General features: G+C 43.5%; 1 protein-coding gene across 5 annotated transcripts in view; it reads right to left on the bottom strand.

The window, feature by feature from the left end:
• celsr1 (cadherin EGF LAG seven-pass G-type receptor 1) overlaps positions 1–13,623 on the bottom strand; it is a 211,118-nt gene extending 197,495 nt beyond the window's left edge. For 4 of the 5 annotated variants that reach the window (XM_008111611.3, XM_062981675.1, XM_062981676.1 and 1 more), the window contains exon 1: positions 9,222–13,622. In XM_008111611.3, coding sequence (XP_008109818.2) covers positions 9,222–13,158 — 3,937 coding nt within the window. In that variant the 5' untranslated portion in view covers positions 13,159–13,622. Of the gene's footprint in view, positions 1–9,221 lie in introns of all 5 variants that reach the window. The other variant, XM_062981674.1, reaches the window with a different exon arrangement.
• Between the last annotated feature and the right edge of the window lie 1,512 nt (positions 13,624–15,135).

The following is a 15,135-nucleotide window of genomic DNA, read 5'->3' as shown; positions in this document are numbered from 1 at the left end:
GGCGCTTCTGAAGCCCAAGAGGGTTGGGACTTGTCGGATATCTTTGGGGAGGGTGTTCCACAGCTGGGGAGCCACCACCGAGAAGGCCCTGTCCCTCATTCCCACCAGCCGCGCTTGTGAGGCAGGTGGGACCGAGAGCAGGGCCTCTCCAGATGATCTTAGGGTTCTTGCTGGCTCATAGGAGGAGATACGTTCGGACAAGTAGATTGGGCCAGAACCATTTAGGGCTTTATAGGTCAAAACCAGCACTTTGAATTGGGCTCGGTAGCATATTGGCAGCCAGTGGAGCTGGCTTAGCAGGGGAGTAGTACGCTCCCTGTAAGTCGGCCTGGTTATTAATCTGGCTGCCGCCTGTTGTACTAATTGGAGCTTCCAGGCCGTCTTTAAAGGCAACCCCATGTAGAGAGCATTGCAGTAATCCAAACGGGATGTAACCAGAGCGTGGACCACCGTGGCCAAGTCAGACATCCCAAGGAACGGGCGCAGCTGGCGCACAAGTCTTAGTTGTGCAAATGCTCCCCTGGCCATCGCTGAGGCCTGCGGCTCCTGGCTCAGTGATGAGTCCAGGAGAACCCCCAGACTGCGAACCTGTGTCTTCAGGGGGAGTGCGACCCTGTCCAACACAGGCTGTAACCCTATACCCTGTTCGGCCCTACGACTGACCAGGAGGACCTCTGTCTTGTCTGGATTCAATTTCAATCTCTTCGCCCTCATCCAGTCCGACACAGCGGCCAGACACCGGTTCAGGACCTCGACAGCCTCCTTAGTGACAGGTAGGAAGGAGTGACAGAGCTGGACATCATCTGTGTACAGATGACACCTCACCCCGAAACTCCGGATGATCTCTCCCAGTGGCTTCATGTAGATGTTAAACATATTGCCCTACTCCTTCTCTTTGATTTTGCAGGTGCCTCTGCTGATGTCAACACGGGACACTAGCAACAGCCACAAGCTTTCATGGAGCTCTGCTGCTGGCTGGCAGCATTGACAGAGGTGGTAAGGTGATGATCCACCAGGGCTGAAGAAGTCTCAGCCTGTTGAGCTGGCTGGACTCTGCCCTGCCACCATGGGTTGGGGACAGAGTGTATGGTAGCTTCCAGGGACAGCTTGGACAAAACTGCACCAGATTGGCTGTAGGTTAAGCAGCCAGTGTGAATGAGCACCGAGAAAAAAATAAAACTGATTGACTGACAGTGAGTTGACTGATACAAATTATTATAAGACAGGTCTTTTGATTGCAATTCAAAAGCTCTGGGTGAAATTTTCTTAGTGTAAAACAATTATACAGTAGCAGAATTTTAAAAAGGATCAACCCAGAGCAAACCTGAATTTCCAGGGTTAATGGGGGTGAAAAAAACACCTGCAAAAATCCAGACCTTTCAATCTTTGCAGGTGCTGAGCCATTGGGGATTGACTCTCGGGACCCCCCTCTCCTCCCCAAAGCTCCTGACGCATCAGTTTGAGGCAATAGTTTTGTCAGTGAGGCCTGCAGACAGAGGCAGGCCTGTCCAGTAAGTTTAGGGGGAAAATGGGACTCTGTGGGTGGGTAGATGCTGCTTTCATGGTGACAAACCTCCAATTGTCACTGGTGGATTCGCCTATCTGTATTGCTGGAATATTTTGGTTAGACTTAGCGACTCAAATACTATTCCAATGCACACAAAGCTTACATTAGGGAGCTTTATCATGCTTTCTCAAACAGTGCTGAAAAGAGTTTGGCTCTACATCAGTTACTCTGCTCATGATAAGGCTTATATGCTGACAATTACATGTGTCCGTAGTAGTGAGAGATCTATCAAACCTTTCCTTTTTCATGTCATTGCTATTTAGTGCTTGTCTCTCACAAGTGGCAGAGTAAGTACATCACTCTAGCTTTATAATATTACTAAGAGACTAAATTGATGTTCATTTTCTAAGGCTCTGTAAAATTTCCTGTTTGTTACATTTATATCTTGCCTTTCTTCCAATGTGATTAAGGAATAGATTGTCAGCTCTTTTCGGAACAGGCTACATTATGAACTCTTCAATATTTTTCATAGGTTTTGCCTGGAAATGACCATAGCTATCTGCATGATTAGCAGTTCAAATAAAATACATAGCCAATAGAAAAAGAAACAGTTTTAATTATTCAGTCTTGCTAGCTTTGCTTTCAGCAAGTCAAATTCTTCACAACTTAATATAACCATAGCAAAAAGTAGCTTTCCAGATCTGCAGTCTCTTTTTTCTCCATCTCCTCACTTATGTGAAGATTTCCTCTCCAGTCCCCTTTATAAGTAAACATTATGAGGATCTGTAACAATATTAATGGTAGCCCAAATAGTTTAAAATGGTCTTTGCAAATGAATTTGTAACCCTGTACCCAAATCGTGTCCCTCACTACTCATGGGGCTAGTACCTGTATCCAACAAAGTATGTCTTCTCTAGGAATTGTGTTGGTCCTGCAGGAGATTTTATGGTATGCTTCTGCTGGAAGTTACTATAGAGTCGCCCTAGAAAGCTCAGAAAATTCCTAGAGAATATATTCTCTAGATTTCTCCGGGAAAACTCTATGGTATCTTCAGGTAGTAGTCATTTGTTTCAATAGGGTTCATTATTATCCATTGTTTCCTGTTTCATGGTACCTTCTGAAACAAATTGTGCTACACAGTTAAAGCCTGTGTGATTAGTGTTAACATTTGTGCAGATCTAACATTACAACAGACAGAAAGAGAAGAATTTGCAAGCAAGAGAAAAGGAGGTAGGAGAAGGAACACCTGATATTACAGCACAATTCAAAGTCTCCAAATATTATTAAAATAATGTTTGCTGTTATTAGAACAAGGCTTTCCAGCTCCCTGATTCCCACTGCAGTCTCTTGTAACTTCAGAAAGCCATTACTGAGGATTGGTACCTTTTAATGTTCACTCCAGCAAAATGTATTGCAGATGAAAGATAGAAAAAAGAGAAATCACAATTTACACTGGCAAAAGCGAATTCCATTTCCAGTAATTCTCTGTTGGATCTAATTAATAAGTGTACCTGTGCCCAAATCTTGAGGCCTAAATCCCTTAAAGGCACCAAATCCTATCTGATCTTGGAAGCTAAGCAGAGTCAGCTCTGGTTAGTGCTTGATTAGGAGACCGCCAAGGAATACCAGGTGCTGTAGGCTATAAGAAGGAACTGGCAAAATAACCTCTGAGCATTCATTGCCTATGAAATTCATAGGCATGCCATAAGCTGACAGGCAACTTGAAGGCACATGCACATTCATACATCTAAATCTTGGCAAACCCTATGTTTCAAATTATTGCTGTGTTTTTAATCATTTTAGCCAATTTAAGCCTCAAATTATCTTTAAATCAAATTCTTTTACACTTTTTTACACAGAAGTCCATCATATTATGGAATTCATTCAATATTCACGTGTTATCATATTTACTACATAGTAGATGATAGATCAGTGTCTCATTATGTGTGGGGTACATAATTATCCAACAATCATATCAAAACAAGTTACACATGATTATAGCAAAAGTATATCACACATTCAAAGAAGGATAATCTCATAATTGTATGACCTACAGGGATAACATAGCAGCAACGTTCTGCTTTTAGGGAATTTACTTCTCTAGCGGCAAAGATGTGGCTACTAAAAGATTTCATGTCTTAATCCATTCTTTGTTGACACCTGAAGCCAACCTTTCTTTCCTAGGCAACAAGGTAATATAGTGAAATATAGAAACAAGTCCTTGCAAAATTAGGCAGAAACATTAATAATAGAAAAACTGGTTACTCTGCATAACTAACAAAACACCCTTCAGCATTTTTTGGGACTGGGTGCCATAACTTTAATGACTTAACTGAAAGCAATATCACACAAAGATAGTTTGTTGCAGTTATTTCTACAATATGTGCCAACTTCTAATATCTACTTATTCTAGTCACAATCACGTGGTAACAGTCCCAATAGACCTGGCAATCCCAATCAATATACTGTCCACCAACAGCATCAGAATGGAGGGGATATGCCTCAGAGCCTACTCGGAGATCTCAATGATATTCCTTCCCAGTATCCTTATCCCATGATCATCCCTGAGAAACTGGCAATTTTAGAATGTACCATATGCACCGTTTGGTGCTAATATTGGAGAATACATTTGATCAATTTAAAATGACTACTGACTTAGGAGGGTTGGTTCTGCCTTCTGCTTCACAATTCAAAGTGCTGGTTATGACCTATAAAGCCCCATATGGCTTGAGTCCAGGCTATTTGGCAGAATGTATTTCCCTATACAAATCTTCCCAGGCCCTGTGATCCTCAGGATAAGCCCTTCTCTCAGCTCTACCACAATAATAAGCATGACTGGTGGAAACACAAGAGAGAGCCTTCTTGGTGGCTGCCTCTAGACTCTGAAACTCACTTCCCAGGAAGCCAAATAGCTCCATTCTTGTCTTCCTTTTTATTACAACAAGGTTTTAAAAAAGAAAGCTTTTTTAATGAGCTGGAGTGGCAGTTCGGTATTGTTTTAACGGAACTATTTACAATAATAAATGTAATGACATGCTGAAGCCATCTATAACTGAGCAGTGGTAGTAAATGCTCTGTAACCGAGAACAATGTTTGTGGTGAATGGCTTCAACAAGTTATCATATACATTCTTCTGAAAGTAACTTTTCAAACTCTGTGATTGTGCATAGCTGGTAACTATAGAGTGCCACAGGAAGGAAAACGCATAAAACATGGAGGGGTAAAGATGCAAGGGAAAAGAGGGAATCAAAAGAGAAAGACAATTCGAACAGACTAAAAAAAAGCTCAGTCATTCTAAACCTGAATTAATGGAAAGCACTGAATTCACTAGGGCATTCAAGGTATAATCCACCACAAGTAATTCCAACTCAACCCCATTAAATGAGATTTATACAGAACCAATTTTTTTGCATGTTCTGTATGTTCAATCCAAATTATTAAAGTAGAATTACTTACAGAAGACCAATGCAATGCCAGAAAAGGCAGCAAATTCTCAAATTTGACTGTATCTTTCCTTTACAATATTATGGAACACTTACAAAACATTTGTGCTAGGACATCAATTGAACTAGATAGGCTCAAGCACAAACACTCACTTTTCCAACTTCCAGCATACCTCACAACCTCTGAGGATGCCTGCCACAGATGTGGGTGAAATGTCAGGAGAGAAAGCTTCTGAAACATGGCCAAACAACCTGAAAGACTCACAGCGACCCAGTGATTCCAGACATGAAAGCCTTCAACAACACATTCACTCCTATGGATATAGTTTCAGTTTTCAACATATGGTAATTCAACTTAAAATCAAACAATGCAATATTTTATAGTCTATGCCTGATCTAATTCAAAGAACAGAACATGAGATTTAGCATAAGAATATAATTAATCCAATATCATTTTCCAAATTCTACAACAATTTTGCATAATAGTTGCTTGATTGCCCACCCTACTATAAACAGCCATTTGTTTAAAATACATATGAAGAGTCAACATATAATTATAGGTCCTCCCCTCTCAAGGAGGTTAGGCGTGCAAGACCCTTACCAAAGTGCAAAAATATAATTTTTTTAAAAAAAACCACTTTTTTTTTACCTGAGAGAACATCTCTCTAGAAATCTCTAGAACCTTAGGGCAACTCTATAGTCAACTTTGGCAGAAGTCCTAGAGGACCAAGAGATTTCTAGAGATAACATATTGATCAAATCCATGAATGATTAAATTGGCCAAACTTAAACCCGTAAATGTGTAAGGCTGACTGTATAAGAATAAAATAATAATCCAATTATATGCTAAATTAGAAATGCATTTCCTTTAATGAGTTCCTTACGAATAGTCTACAATTTTAATTATTGCAATAATATGAGTCACATGTAGTTCTTCTATGATGAATTACTTCATCACAAGGGCAAGTTTCAGCTTGGCAAAGTTTTAGATCCAGAAGCCAATGAAAGTCTCATGTGGTTTATTAAGGTTAGTTAGCGTCTGTATTGCATGGTTCAGTAATGGGGCTAAAATGATGTCTACACAGGCATTTAACTTTACCTGGCGAAACTAATTTGCTTCTCAAAACTTATAGTAAAGTTATCCTAAATACCTAGTGAATCAGACTAATTGTGTTGGTATCTAAAAACTAACACAAGAAGGACATCTGCATTGACAACTTAGTCAGTGCAGAGGTGGTGGGCAAACACTACATAAAGCTGAGCAAGGGTAATGCAAGGCAAGGTCATCTGCCCTCCATCAGCCAAAGTCACTGCCCCTTGAATTCAGACTTTCCCCCAACTTAGGGCCAGTGGGAACCATTTGATCTGTTTCAAAACAGAACTGAATGAAACTATCCCCATCTAAATTAATTCCTCTATGAGGAATTAGGCAGGTAAGAAGTGACAGAGATGTACAAAAGTATGCATAATGTTGAAAAAGTAAATATATACTTCAGTCAGTGATATTGGGTTCTAGTATTATGAGACAGTGAGCTATACTAAACATGTAAAATCCAGAGACAACTCAAGTTCATGAAATTGTGTACCTTAGTAAGGACACTCAAGTAATTTATTTGGGACTTCAGCATATTTAGATTTTTTTTCCATGGTACTATGAAACAACGAGTTAGAAGAGACACAAGGGCCATCCAGTCCAACCCCCTGCCACACTGGAATACATAATCAAAGCACTCCCAATGGATCACCATCCAGCCTCTGTTTAAAACCTGCAGTTATAATGAATTGACATAAGGAGAACTCATTAAGACATGTTAATCCATTAAAGTTTAAAGTTCATAATAATAATGCCATTTTTAAAATTTGCATAAGAGTTCCATTATGCTGTACTTTCTTTGACTACTTTCGTGCCCATTTTGCATTATAAGTTGTACAGTACTGCCTGAATTTTGTTGCATGATCCATTTTTAATCATTGATAATTTCATATTCCATTTCAGTTGATCCAATTTGTTGATGACTGTATGTATCACCAAAATGCATGTCACTACAAGTCTACAGAATCAATTAATAAACTATCTCCAAGAAAAATTTAACTGATGTAGAAGCAACATTTATATGTTACTCACAATTACTCACTTCTGAAAAGCTAAAGAATTTTGAAGTCATTAAAAAAAATGAAAAATAATATTAATTTCAGTCATGGATATTAACACCAGTTTCACTTGTCCTACAAAAATGACTGAACATATTGCTTTCTAATGTGATCTGTTCTGCTGACCTAAATGTGGCCATCTCTTCACAACACTGCCTTTTATTTAGGAGGTAATAAAAGAAACCCAATTTGAGTAACTGCACAACATAAAATGGCAAAAAAGACACATTTCCCAAAATTATATTTACACATACTGAAGCCATTACTCACAAAAGTGAGGAAACAACTGGGAGTGCAAAACATCAATTGCAAGAGGTCAACAAGAGACACAGATGCTTAGAAATTCTCCAATAAGAAGGCACCACAAAAGACTGCAAAGGGCTACATTGTATTATTGATCACAATATGACTTATAATGATCAAGAACAATTCCACAATATAAAAGTTCTTTTTAATAAGTTTTTACTATGAATTGGGTAAAGCTAAAGTCCTATGTAGTCCAACATTATGTTCTACGGTGGCCAAACAAATGCCTATAGGAAGAACAGGACATGAGTATAATAACACATTGACTAATATGGATGTGTCGTTTACTTTAAAAGTGTTTGATCACTTAAAGGCATATGAATCAGACCAAAGGCCAATTGTTCTAGAAGTAACTAGCTAGATACGTATAGGAAACTCATAAGCAAAGCATGATGGACACTGCCATCAGACATTTGTCACCATCACCTAGCAATTGCATGTGCTCTTGCCATTGAGAAAACTTCTAACAACTCTTAACTGACCATTACTTAACATTTGGGGGCTTGCTCTTAAGGAATTTCAAAGCAGCATTCACAATCCAGTTTTCACAGACCCATTTCATTACCTATCCCTTCATAATAATGTGCAGATACGAGCCTTAGAATCAAACATGACACCTGATGAAACAAGTCCAAATATATTTATTAAGAGATACAGTCTGGCCAAAATTAATCACTTTTTTATTCCAACAGTGTGTTAGGAACATAAAAACAATGAGACATATGCATGCCTAAATCTCAGCAAAAATGAGCTTGCCTTTTCATGCTCTTCAGATTTTAAATGCCCTTGCACTTTCAAACTACTTTACTACAGCTCTGGACTAGTAAGACTATTCCTCCAGAGTGTCTCTTGGGATCAAATATTCACACAATACAATTCAACAGAACCCATTTAAAAGAGTATGCTTTATTTTCTCCACTTTAGCTCTAATACTGTATTTTTCTTTCAACAGTAACATCAATCTAATCCTCATTAATATAACAAGTGCACTTAGATTCACTCTGGCTAAGCAGAATCTGCTGTGTTAATCATCAAACAGGATGCTATGGAATTTGGCCTTGAAGTATTATCCTCTTACTAAGATGTGTCTGGAGGTAATAGGAACAGATGTACTAAAGGCAGTGCTTCTGCCAAGTCTTCTGCTTATCTTTACTAAAACAAGCATGCCCATTCATATTTATAAATTTGGGGCCTAAAATGATAATACAAAGGAGATAACTTAAATGTTTTATATTGGCCACATCAACATTATTACAGATCATGATGATTCAATGATGTAAGAAGCACATCAAAGATAGCAAATGTTTTAACAGATACAGCTATCCACAAGTGTTTCTAAGAAGCATTCCAGCACTGGGCCTTTATTACCAAGAAAGCCCAGGAAACCTCCTCTGACTTTTCTATGGATTACTGTTTATTTGACAAGACCTTGAACTCATGCCAGTGGCAAACTTTCAGAAATCCAACCCTTTATTAACTGCCAATATAGGCTCAACATTTAATTTAACCATACCTTGCTATCAAGCAGCAAACATGTACACACCCATGCTAAGTTTATCTTCCTATATAGAAAAAGCTTCTGAGGGTCAGATTGTTTAGTTACATTTCACAACAGAGTTAAGGAAAGGTTAAAACAAAGCAAACAGATCTGAACATTCCTGGAGCTGTTCTTTCCCATGCTGTCTCCTAATCCACCATTTTAAAAAATAAACAAAATTAGGTCTCACCTTCCCTTCGCCAGCATCTTAGGCCAACAAACAAAACTCTCACCCACTTTTATCTGTAAATTCTGATGATCAAAAAGATTAGCTTACCTGAAACTGAAACTTTCATTATGGCCTCCAGTGGTCTGTTGTTATCCAGGTCACGGCTGAGCTTGAGTTCACCAGTTGCAGAGTCCAAAAGCAGCAGATTTAACTCATTGCCCTGGACAAAGGTGTAGTCAAGGTGGTCAGATATATCAGGATCATGTGCTGGGATTTTGCCAATCACTCCAGATGGGAAGCTGTTAGACTTGTTGGTGACATAATTGTTGAAAAGAATCTGGAAGTCTTGCAAGACAGGAGGGTTGTCATTCTGATCTCTCAGGCGTATGTGGACAGTGGCTCGACTCACGAGAGGTGCTGAAGTAGCTTGCACCACGATTACATACTCTGTTTGGCTCTCATAATCCAGATCCATCAGGGCTGTGAGATCACCATTGAGGAGATCAAGTTGGAAAACCTCAGGGATGTTTCCTTCCACAATCTGATACATGATTTGTGCATTTGTTCCTTCATCTGGATCTACAGCACTGATCCGAGCCACGATAGAACCAACAGGGCTGTTTTCCTCCACATAGATGTCGAACTCATCTTGTTCAAAAACAGGCGGGTTATCATTGATATCCAGCACGGTTACTTGAATGTCCACAGAGGCTTTGAGGGGTGGACTGCCCCTATCCACAGCAAAAGCTCGCAGGCTGTAGACTGCCACATTTTCACGATCCAACTTGCGCAAGGTCCGTATCACTCCTGATGTGGCCTCAATGTAAAAATCCCCATCCCCATCATCACCACCCTGGAAAGTGTACAGGAGCCGGCCATTAGGCCCTGAGTCACGGTCCACAGCAGACACCTGCAAGACACTGGTAGAGAGGGGCACATCTTCAAAGACCGCACCTTGGTAGCGGTCACGGAGGAAACGAGGCACATTGTCATTGGCATCCAGAATAAGTATCTCCACATAGGTGGTATCAGATTTCTGAGGGATCCCATTATCCTGGGCTGTGATAGCCAAGGTGTAAGATGCTTGGTCCTCATAATCTAGCTCCATTAATGTTGTGATTGTGCCTGTATCAGGGTCAATGCGGAACTGAGGAATGTTGTCCTCCAGGACATATGTGATCCGAGCATTCTCCCCAGTATCCTCATCAGTAGCAACGATTGTTACAATGGATGTGCCAACAGGCTTATCTTCACTGACACTCACAGTGTAGTGGGAACTCTGAAAAACTGGTCGGTGTGTGTTGGCATCTGTGACATTGATGTGGACTTGGACAGTGTCAAATAGAGTTCCATCTGAAGCAGTGACTGTCAGCACATACTGCCTTTCCTGCTTGTAATCCAGGGGCAAGGCCAAAGTGATCAGCCCACCTGCACTCTGACTAGTAATAGCAAACCTGTTTCTTGTGTTACCACTAGTGATCTGGTAGGTCACCACACTATTGACATCTTTGTCCACTGCTGTCAGTGTCAAGACACTGCTCCCTACTACTGCATCCTCATTAAGCCTGAGCTGATAAACTTTTTCAGTGAAAGTAGGACTGTTATCATTGACATCAAGGACAGTAATAGACACACTGGCAGAAGATGTCATCACAGGTATGCCATGGTCTCTGGCCTCTACTCCAAAGTGGTAATTCTCCACAGTCTCTCGATCAAGCTCAACTGACACTGTAATCCATCCAGTACTGTTGTTAATCTGGAATGGAAAACTCATATCTCCAACAGTGGCTACCAAAGAAGATGGATGAGCCACTTCAATGAGTTTGTATTCCAAACGAGCATTATCCCCCGAGTCAGCATCTACTGCTTGAATGTGCAACACTGAATAACCCACAGGCACATTCTCTAATACTGTGGCTTGAAATGGAGTACTTACAAAAATTGGGGCATTATCATTTACATCTAACACTTGGATAGACACCATCCCACTTGAATTGATCTGTGGAGGCCTTCCTCCATCCTGAGCCTTGATTCTCAGGGTGTATTCTCGGATAGTTTCATAGTCCAGAGGGTTGATCAAGTCAATAGAGCCAGAGAAAGAATGGATGTAGAACTGGCCCTTAAGGTTCCCACTCACAATACTATAGTGGACCTGAGCATTGCTACCACGGTCTCTGTCCGTGGCTTGCACCTGGAGCACTTGGTTGTTTATAGGGGTGTCCTCTGGGATTTGTACCTGATATCGTTTCTCACTGAACTGTGGAGAATTGTCATTCTCATCTTCTACTGATATATGGACAGTGACAGTGGCACTCCGAGGGCCGGGATCTTTCCCTTGATCGTTGGCTTCTACTACAAGATGGTACTCGGAGACCTCCTCTCGGTCAACTGGGGCACAAGTCCTCACCACTCCCGAATGTGGGTCAATCTCAAAAACGCCTTCCCCGGCCCCTGGTTCCAAAATACGATACAACAGGTTTGCGTTGTCTGGTGCGTCCTTGTCCGTGGCACGGATTGTCAGCACCTCGTAACCCACCTCCAGGTTCTCTCTGATGTTTTCTCTGTACTCGGGCTGCTCAAACACTGGGCCGTGGTCGTTGGTGTCGCTCACAGTCACCGTCAGGAAGGTGGTCGCTGACCGATGCCGGGGGGCACCTTGATCCGTGGCCGTCACTTGCAGCACATGAGTATCCTTCGTCTCCCGGTCCAAGCTGCGTGTGGTCGTCACCACCCCCGTCCCAGCGTTGATGGAGAAGTAATCATTGGAGCGCTTGTCGAAGAAGGCTTCGATTGAGTACACCAAATGGCCTGCCTCACCCTCGTCAGGATCGTGAGCCTCCAGTGCAATGACAACTGTCCCAGAGGGTTGATTTTCAGGGATGGATACCTGATAATTGGTCAGCTTGAACTGCGGAGGGGTGTTTACACTCCGCATCCACCGTGGACCTTGGTGTCGGGAATCCCATCTCTGTGGAGAGGATACCACTGTCCCAGCAGGCTCATTTTCAGCAATGGACACTTGATAATTGGTCAACTTGAACTGTGGAAGGGTGTTTACAGTCTGCATCCCCTGCAGACCTCGGTGCCAGAAACCCCACCCCTGTGGGGAGACCAATGTCCTGGCGGGCTCATTTTTGGCAATGGAAACTTGATAATTGGTCAGCCTGAACTGCAGTGGGGTATTTACACTCCGTATCCTCCGCAGACCTTGGTGCCGGGAATCCCACCTCCGTGGGGAGGATACCAATGTTCCGGTGGGCTGCTTTTCAGTAATGGAAACTTTATAATTGCTCAACTTAAACTGCGACGGTGTGATTACACTCCATATCCTCTGCAGATCTCGGTGCCAGGAATCCCACTTTTGTGGGAAGGATACCTCTGCGCTTACAGCCACCTCACGTTTATTTCCTTCTGGCCCTTCCTTGAGATCGAGAAGGACAACACCCGAGGTTTTCCTCAAGCGACAAAGGAGCTGGAGGTGGCTGTGCGGCCCTGAGGGTGGCTGGCAAGTGGAGCCGTTCCTTGTTTCCCCGTTACAAGAAAATGATACGCCGTTGGAGCACCGGCACCGAGGGAAACTGGTCCAGGCCCTGAGTGCGGCCTGTGGGTGCAGGGAAGCAGCAGGAGAGCAGAGCCAATTGGCCAAAGGTGGCGTGAGGCCTACAAAGAGGCGAGGCGTCCTCTTCCTCCTCCTAATGGGAGGGCAGCCATGTTGGAAAGCGGGCAGGCGGAGCCAGAAAAGGGCGCCCCCTGCGGATGGAGAGGAGAGGCGCAAGTGCAGGGCCAAAGGGCCGTTTGCCCAGGCTTCACCGCACTCCTCCCGGCCGCCCTTCGCCACCCTCAAACGCCCTCCGCGGCCGAGCTCTAGGGCGCCCCTCAGCGGTGGCGATGTCCGCGCCTCGTCCACGTCGCAGCGCCACTCCGGCCCCAAAGAGAGGTCCAGCAGGAGGGCGCCCCCTTCTGGGCAGCGGCCTAGGCGCAGCTCCCACTCGCCCGCCGCCAGCCAAGGTAGCAGCAGCAGCAGAGGCAGGGCGGCCAGAGCCATCTCCCGGGCCCCGCGAGGCGCTCATCCGGCCTCGTCCATGCGCCTCAGGCGAAACAGAGCAGGCGGGAGCGGCGCCCTCGGGAAAAGGCAACTTTCTGGTCCTGTTTCGCGCCCTGGGGAAGGTCAAAATGGCCCCCGAGACCCCGCTTTTCCTCAGGAAGCGGCTCCCTCGCGGCCCCGACGTCCTCGCGCTCCGTCTCCTTCAGGTGAGGCCTCGCGGGGAGGCGCCGCACACGCACCCGTTCCCCCTCAGACGAGTTCCTCGCGCCCGAAGAAAGTTCCTCTCCGTTTTCTCCTCTCAAGCTCTCTCTCTCTCGCTTTCTCGCGTGCGCCGCTTGCCTTTCCCTCCCTCAATAATTGGATTTTTCCCAAAAGGGAAGCCCGGAGGAGCGTTTTCTGTGCGCGAGCGGCACAGCCCGAGCGGCAGCAACCTGCGAAAGGGGGAAAAAAAGAAGAGGCGCGCCTGGGAATTGGTGGAAAAGGCGACGGGTGGGTGGGGGGGGGGGGGTAGAGCAGGGGGAACAGCCGAAAGAAAGGCGGTCTCCGGGCAACCACCTGCGCGCGACGTGTCTGCAGCGCCCCCTTTGGGCCACGGGGCTCCCGAGACTGATTCAAGGCCACGGGAAGTGTGCTGTCGAAGGCTTTCGTGGTCGGAATCACCGGTTTGCTGTGAGTTTTTCCTGACTATTGCCATGTTCCAGTAGTATTCTCTCCTGACGCTTCGCCTGAACGTAATTTATTATTTACTTATTTACTTCATTTATATCCCGCGCTTCTCACCCCGACGGGGGATCATAGCGGTTTACAAATTATATGTGCTGTGCATGTATTATATTATTAGTATAGCACAATCTGGAGCCCCCAGATGGCGTACTGGACTAAGTGACTTGAAGGTTGGGTTGCTGACCTGAAAGTTGCCAGGTTTGAATCCCACCCGGGGAGAGTGCGGATGAGCTCCCTCTATCAGCTCCAGCTTCATGCGGGGACATGAAAGAAGCCTCCCACAAAACATCAAAAACATCCGAACGTCCCCTGGGTAACGTCCTTGCAGAGGGCCAATTCTCTCACTCCAGAAGCGACTCACGTTAATCCTGACACGAAAAAAAAGCATAGCACAATATTAGCATTATATATTACTATATTGTACTATACCACTACAGTATACTGTAATATTATTAGTAATATTACAAGTAATATATAATATATAATTAATATTGTTATATTGTATTAGTATTATATTGTACTAGCTGTGCCCGGCCACGCGTTGCTGTGGCTTAGTCTGGTGGTGTTGTTCAGTCTACATTAGGTGGTATTTATGCTGTGACCTCCACCCTTCTTTATACTCACATTAGTAGTAGTATTTGAAGTCTGTTACCTTCTTCAATTTTCGTGTTGATTGATAATTGCTTGAGATCCCTGTTGTCTTTGGTTTGTTGTTAGTTGTAATGTCTGATTCTGCTGAGTGCGGTTTATATTTTTATTGTGGTACAATAGTCTTTTTTTTGTTTTGCCTGTGTAGGTGTTTATTATTGTTGTTGTTGTTGTGGTCATGAAGGTTGGATAAGTTAGATGCTACTGTATTGTTTTTTGGAGGCCCAGTGTAGCACTGACTGGCCTCTCAGCCTCAGTGCCTGGCTGTTTCTTGCCTGTGATGGTGTTGATTCTTATTGTTGTTGTCATTGTTATTATTGTAATTGTTTTTTTGGAGGCCAAGTGTGAATGTAGGGATTGGGGAGGTGGATGAGTTGTGTTGTCAAATGTTGTATTTGTTATAGTCACAATGCGTTGTTGTGAGTTTTGTGGGTCCGGATTGTGGTTTTGTGGTGTGGTTGTGTTGTTACAACTGAGAGGCAAGGCTTTTGTGTTGTGTTGCCAAGTTTTGTATTTCTGGGGCGTTTAGTTGTGTGCCAAGTTTTGTATTTCTGGGGCGTTTAGTTGTGTTGTTATAGTCACGATGCACTGTTGTGAGTTTTGTGG

This window comes from Anolis carolinensis, chromosome 5 (assembly GCF_035594765.1).
Source record: "Anolis carolinensis isolate JA03-04 chromosome 5, rAnoCar3.1.pri, whole genome shotgun sequence".
Lineage (NCBI taxonomy): Eukaryota > Metazoa > Chordata > Lepidosauria > Squamata > Dactyloidae > Anolis > Anolis carolinensis.
This window is presented reverse-complemented; position numbering and strand designations above follow the sequence as displayed.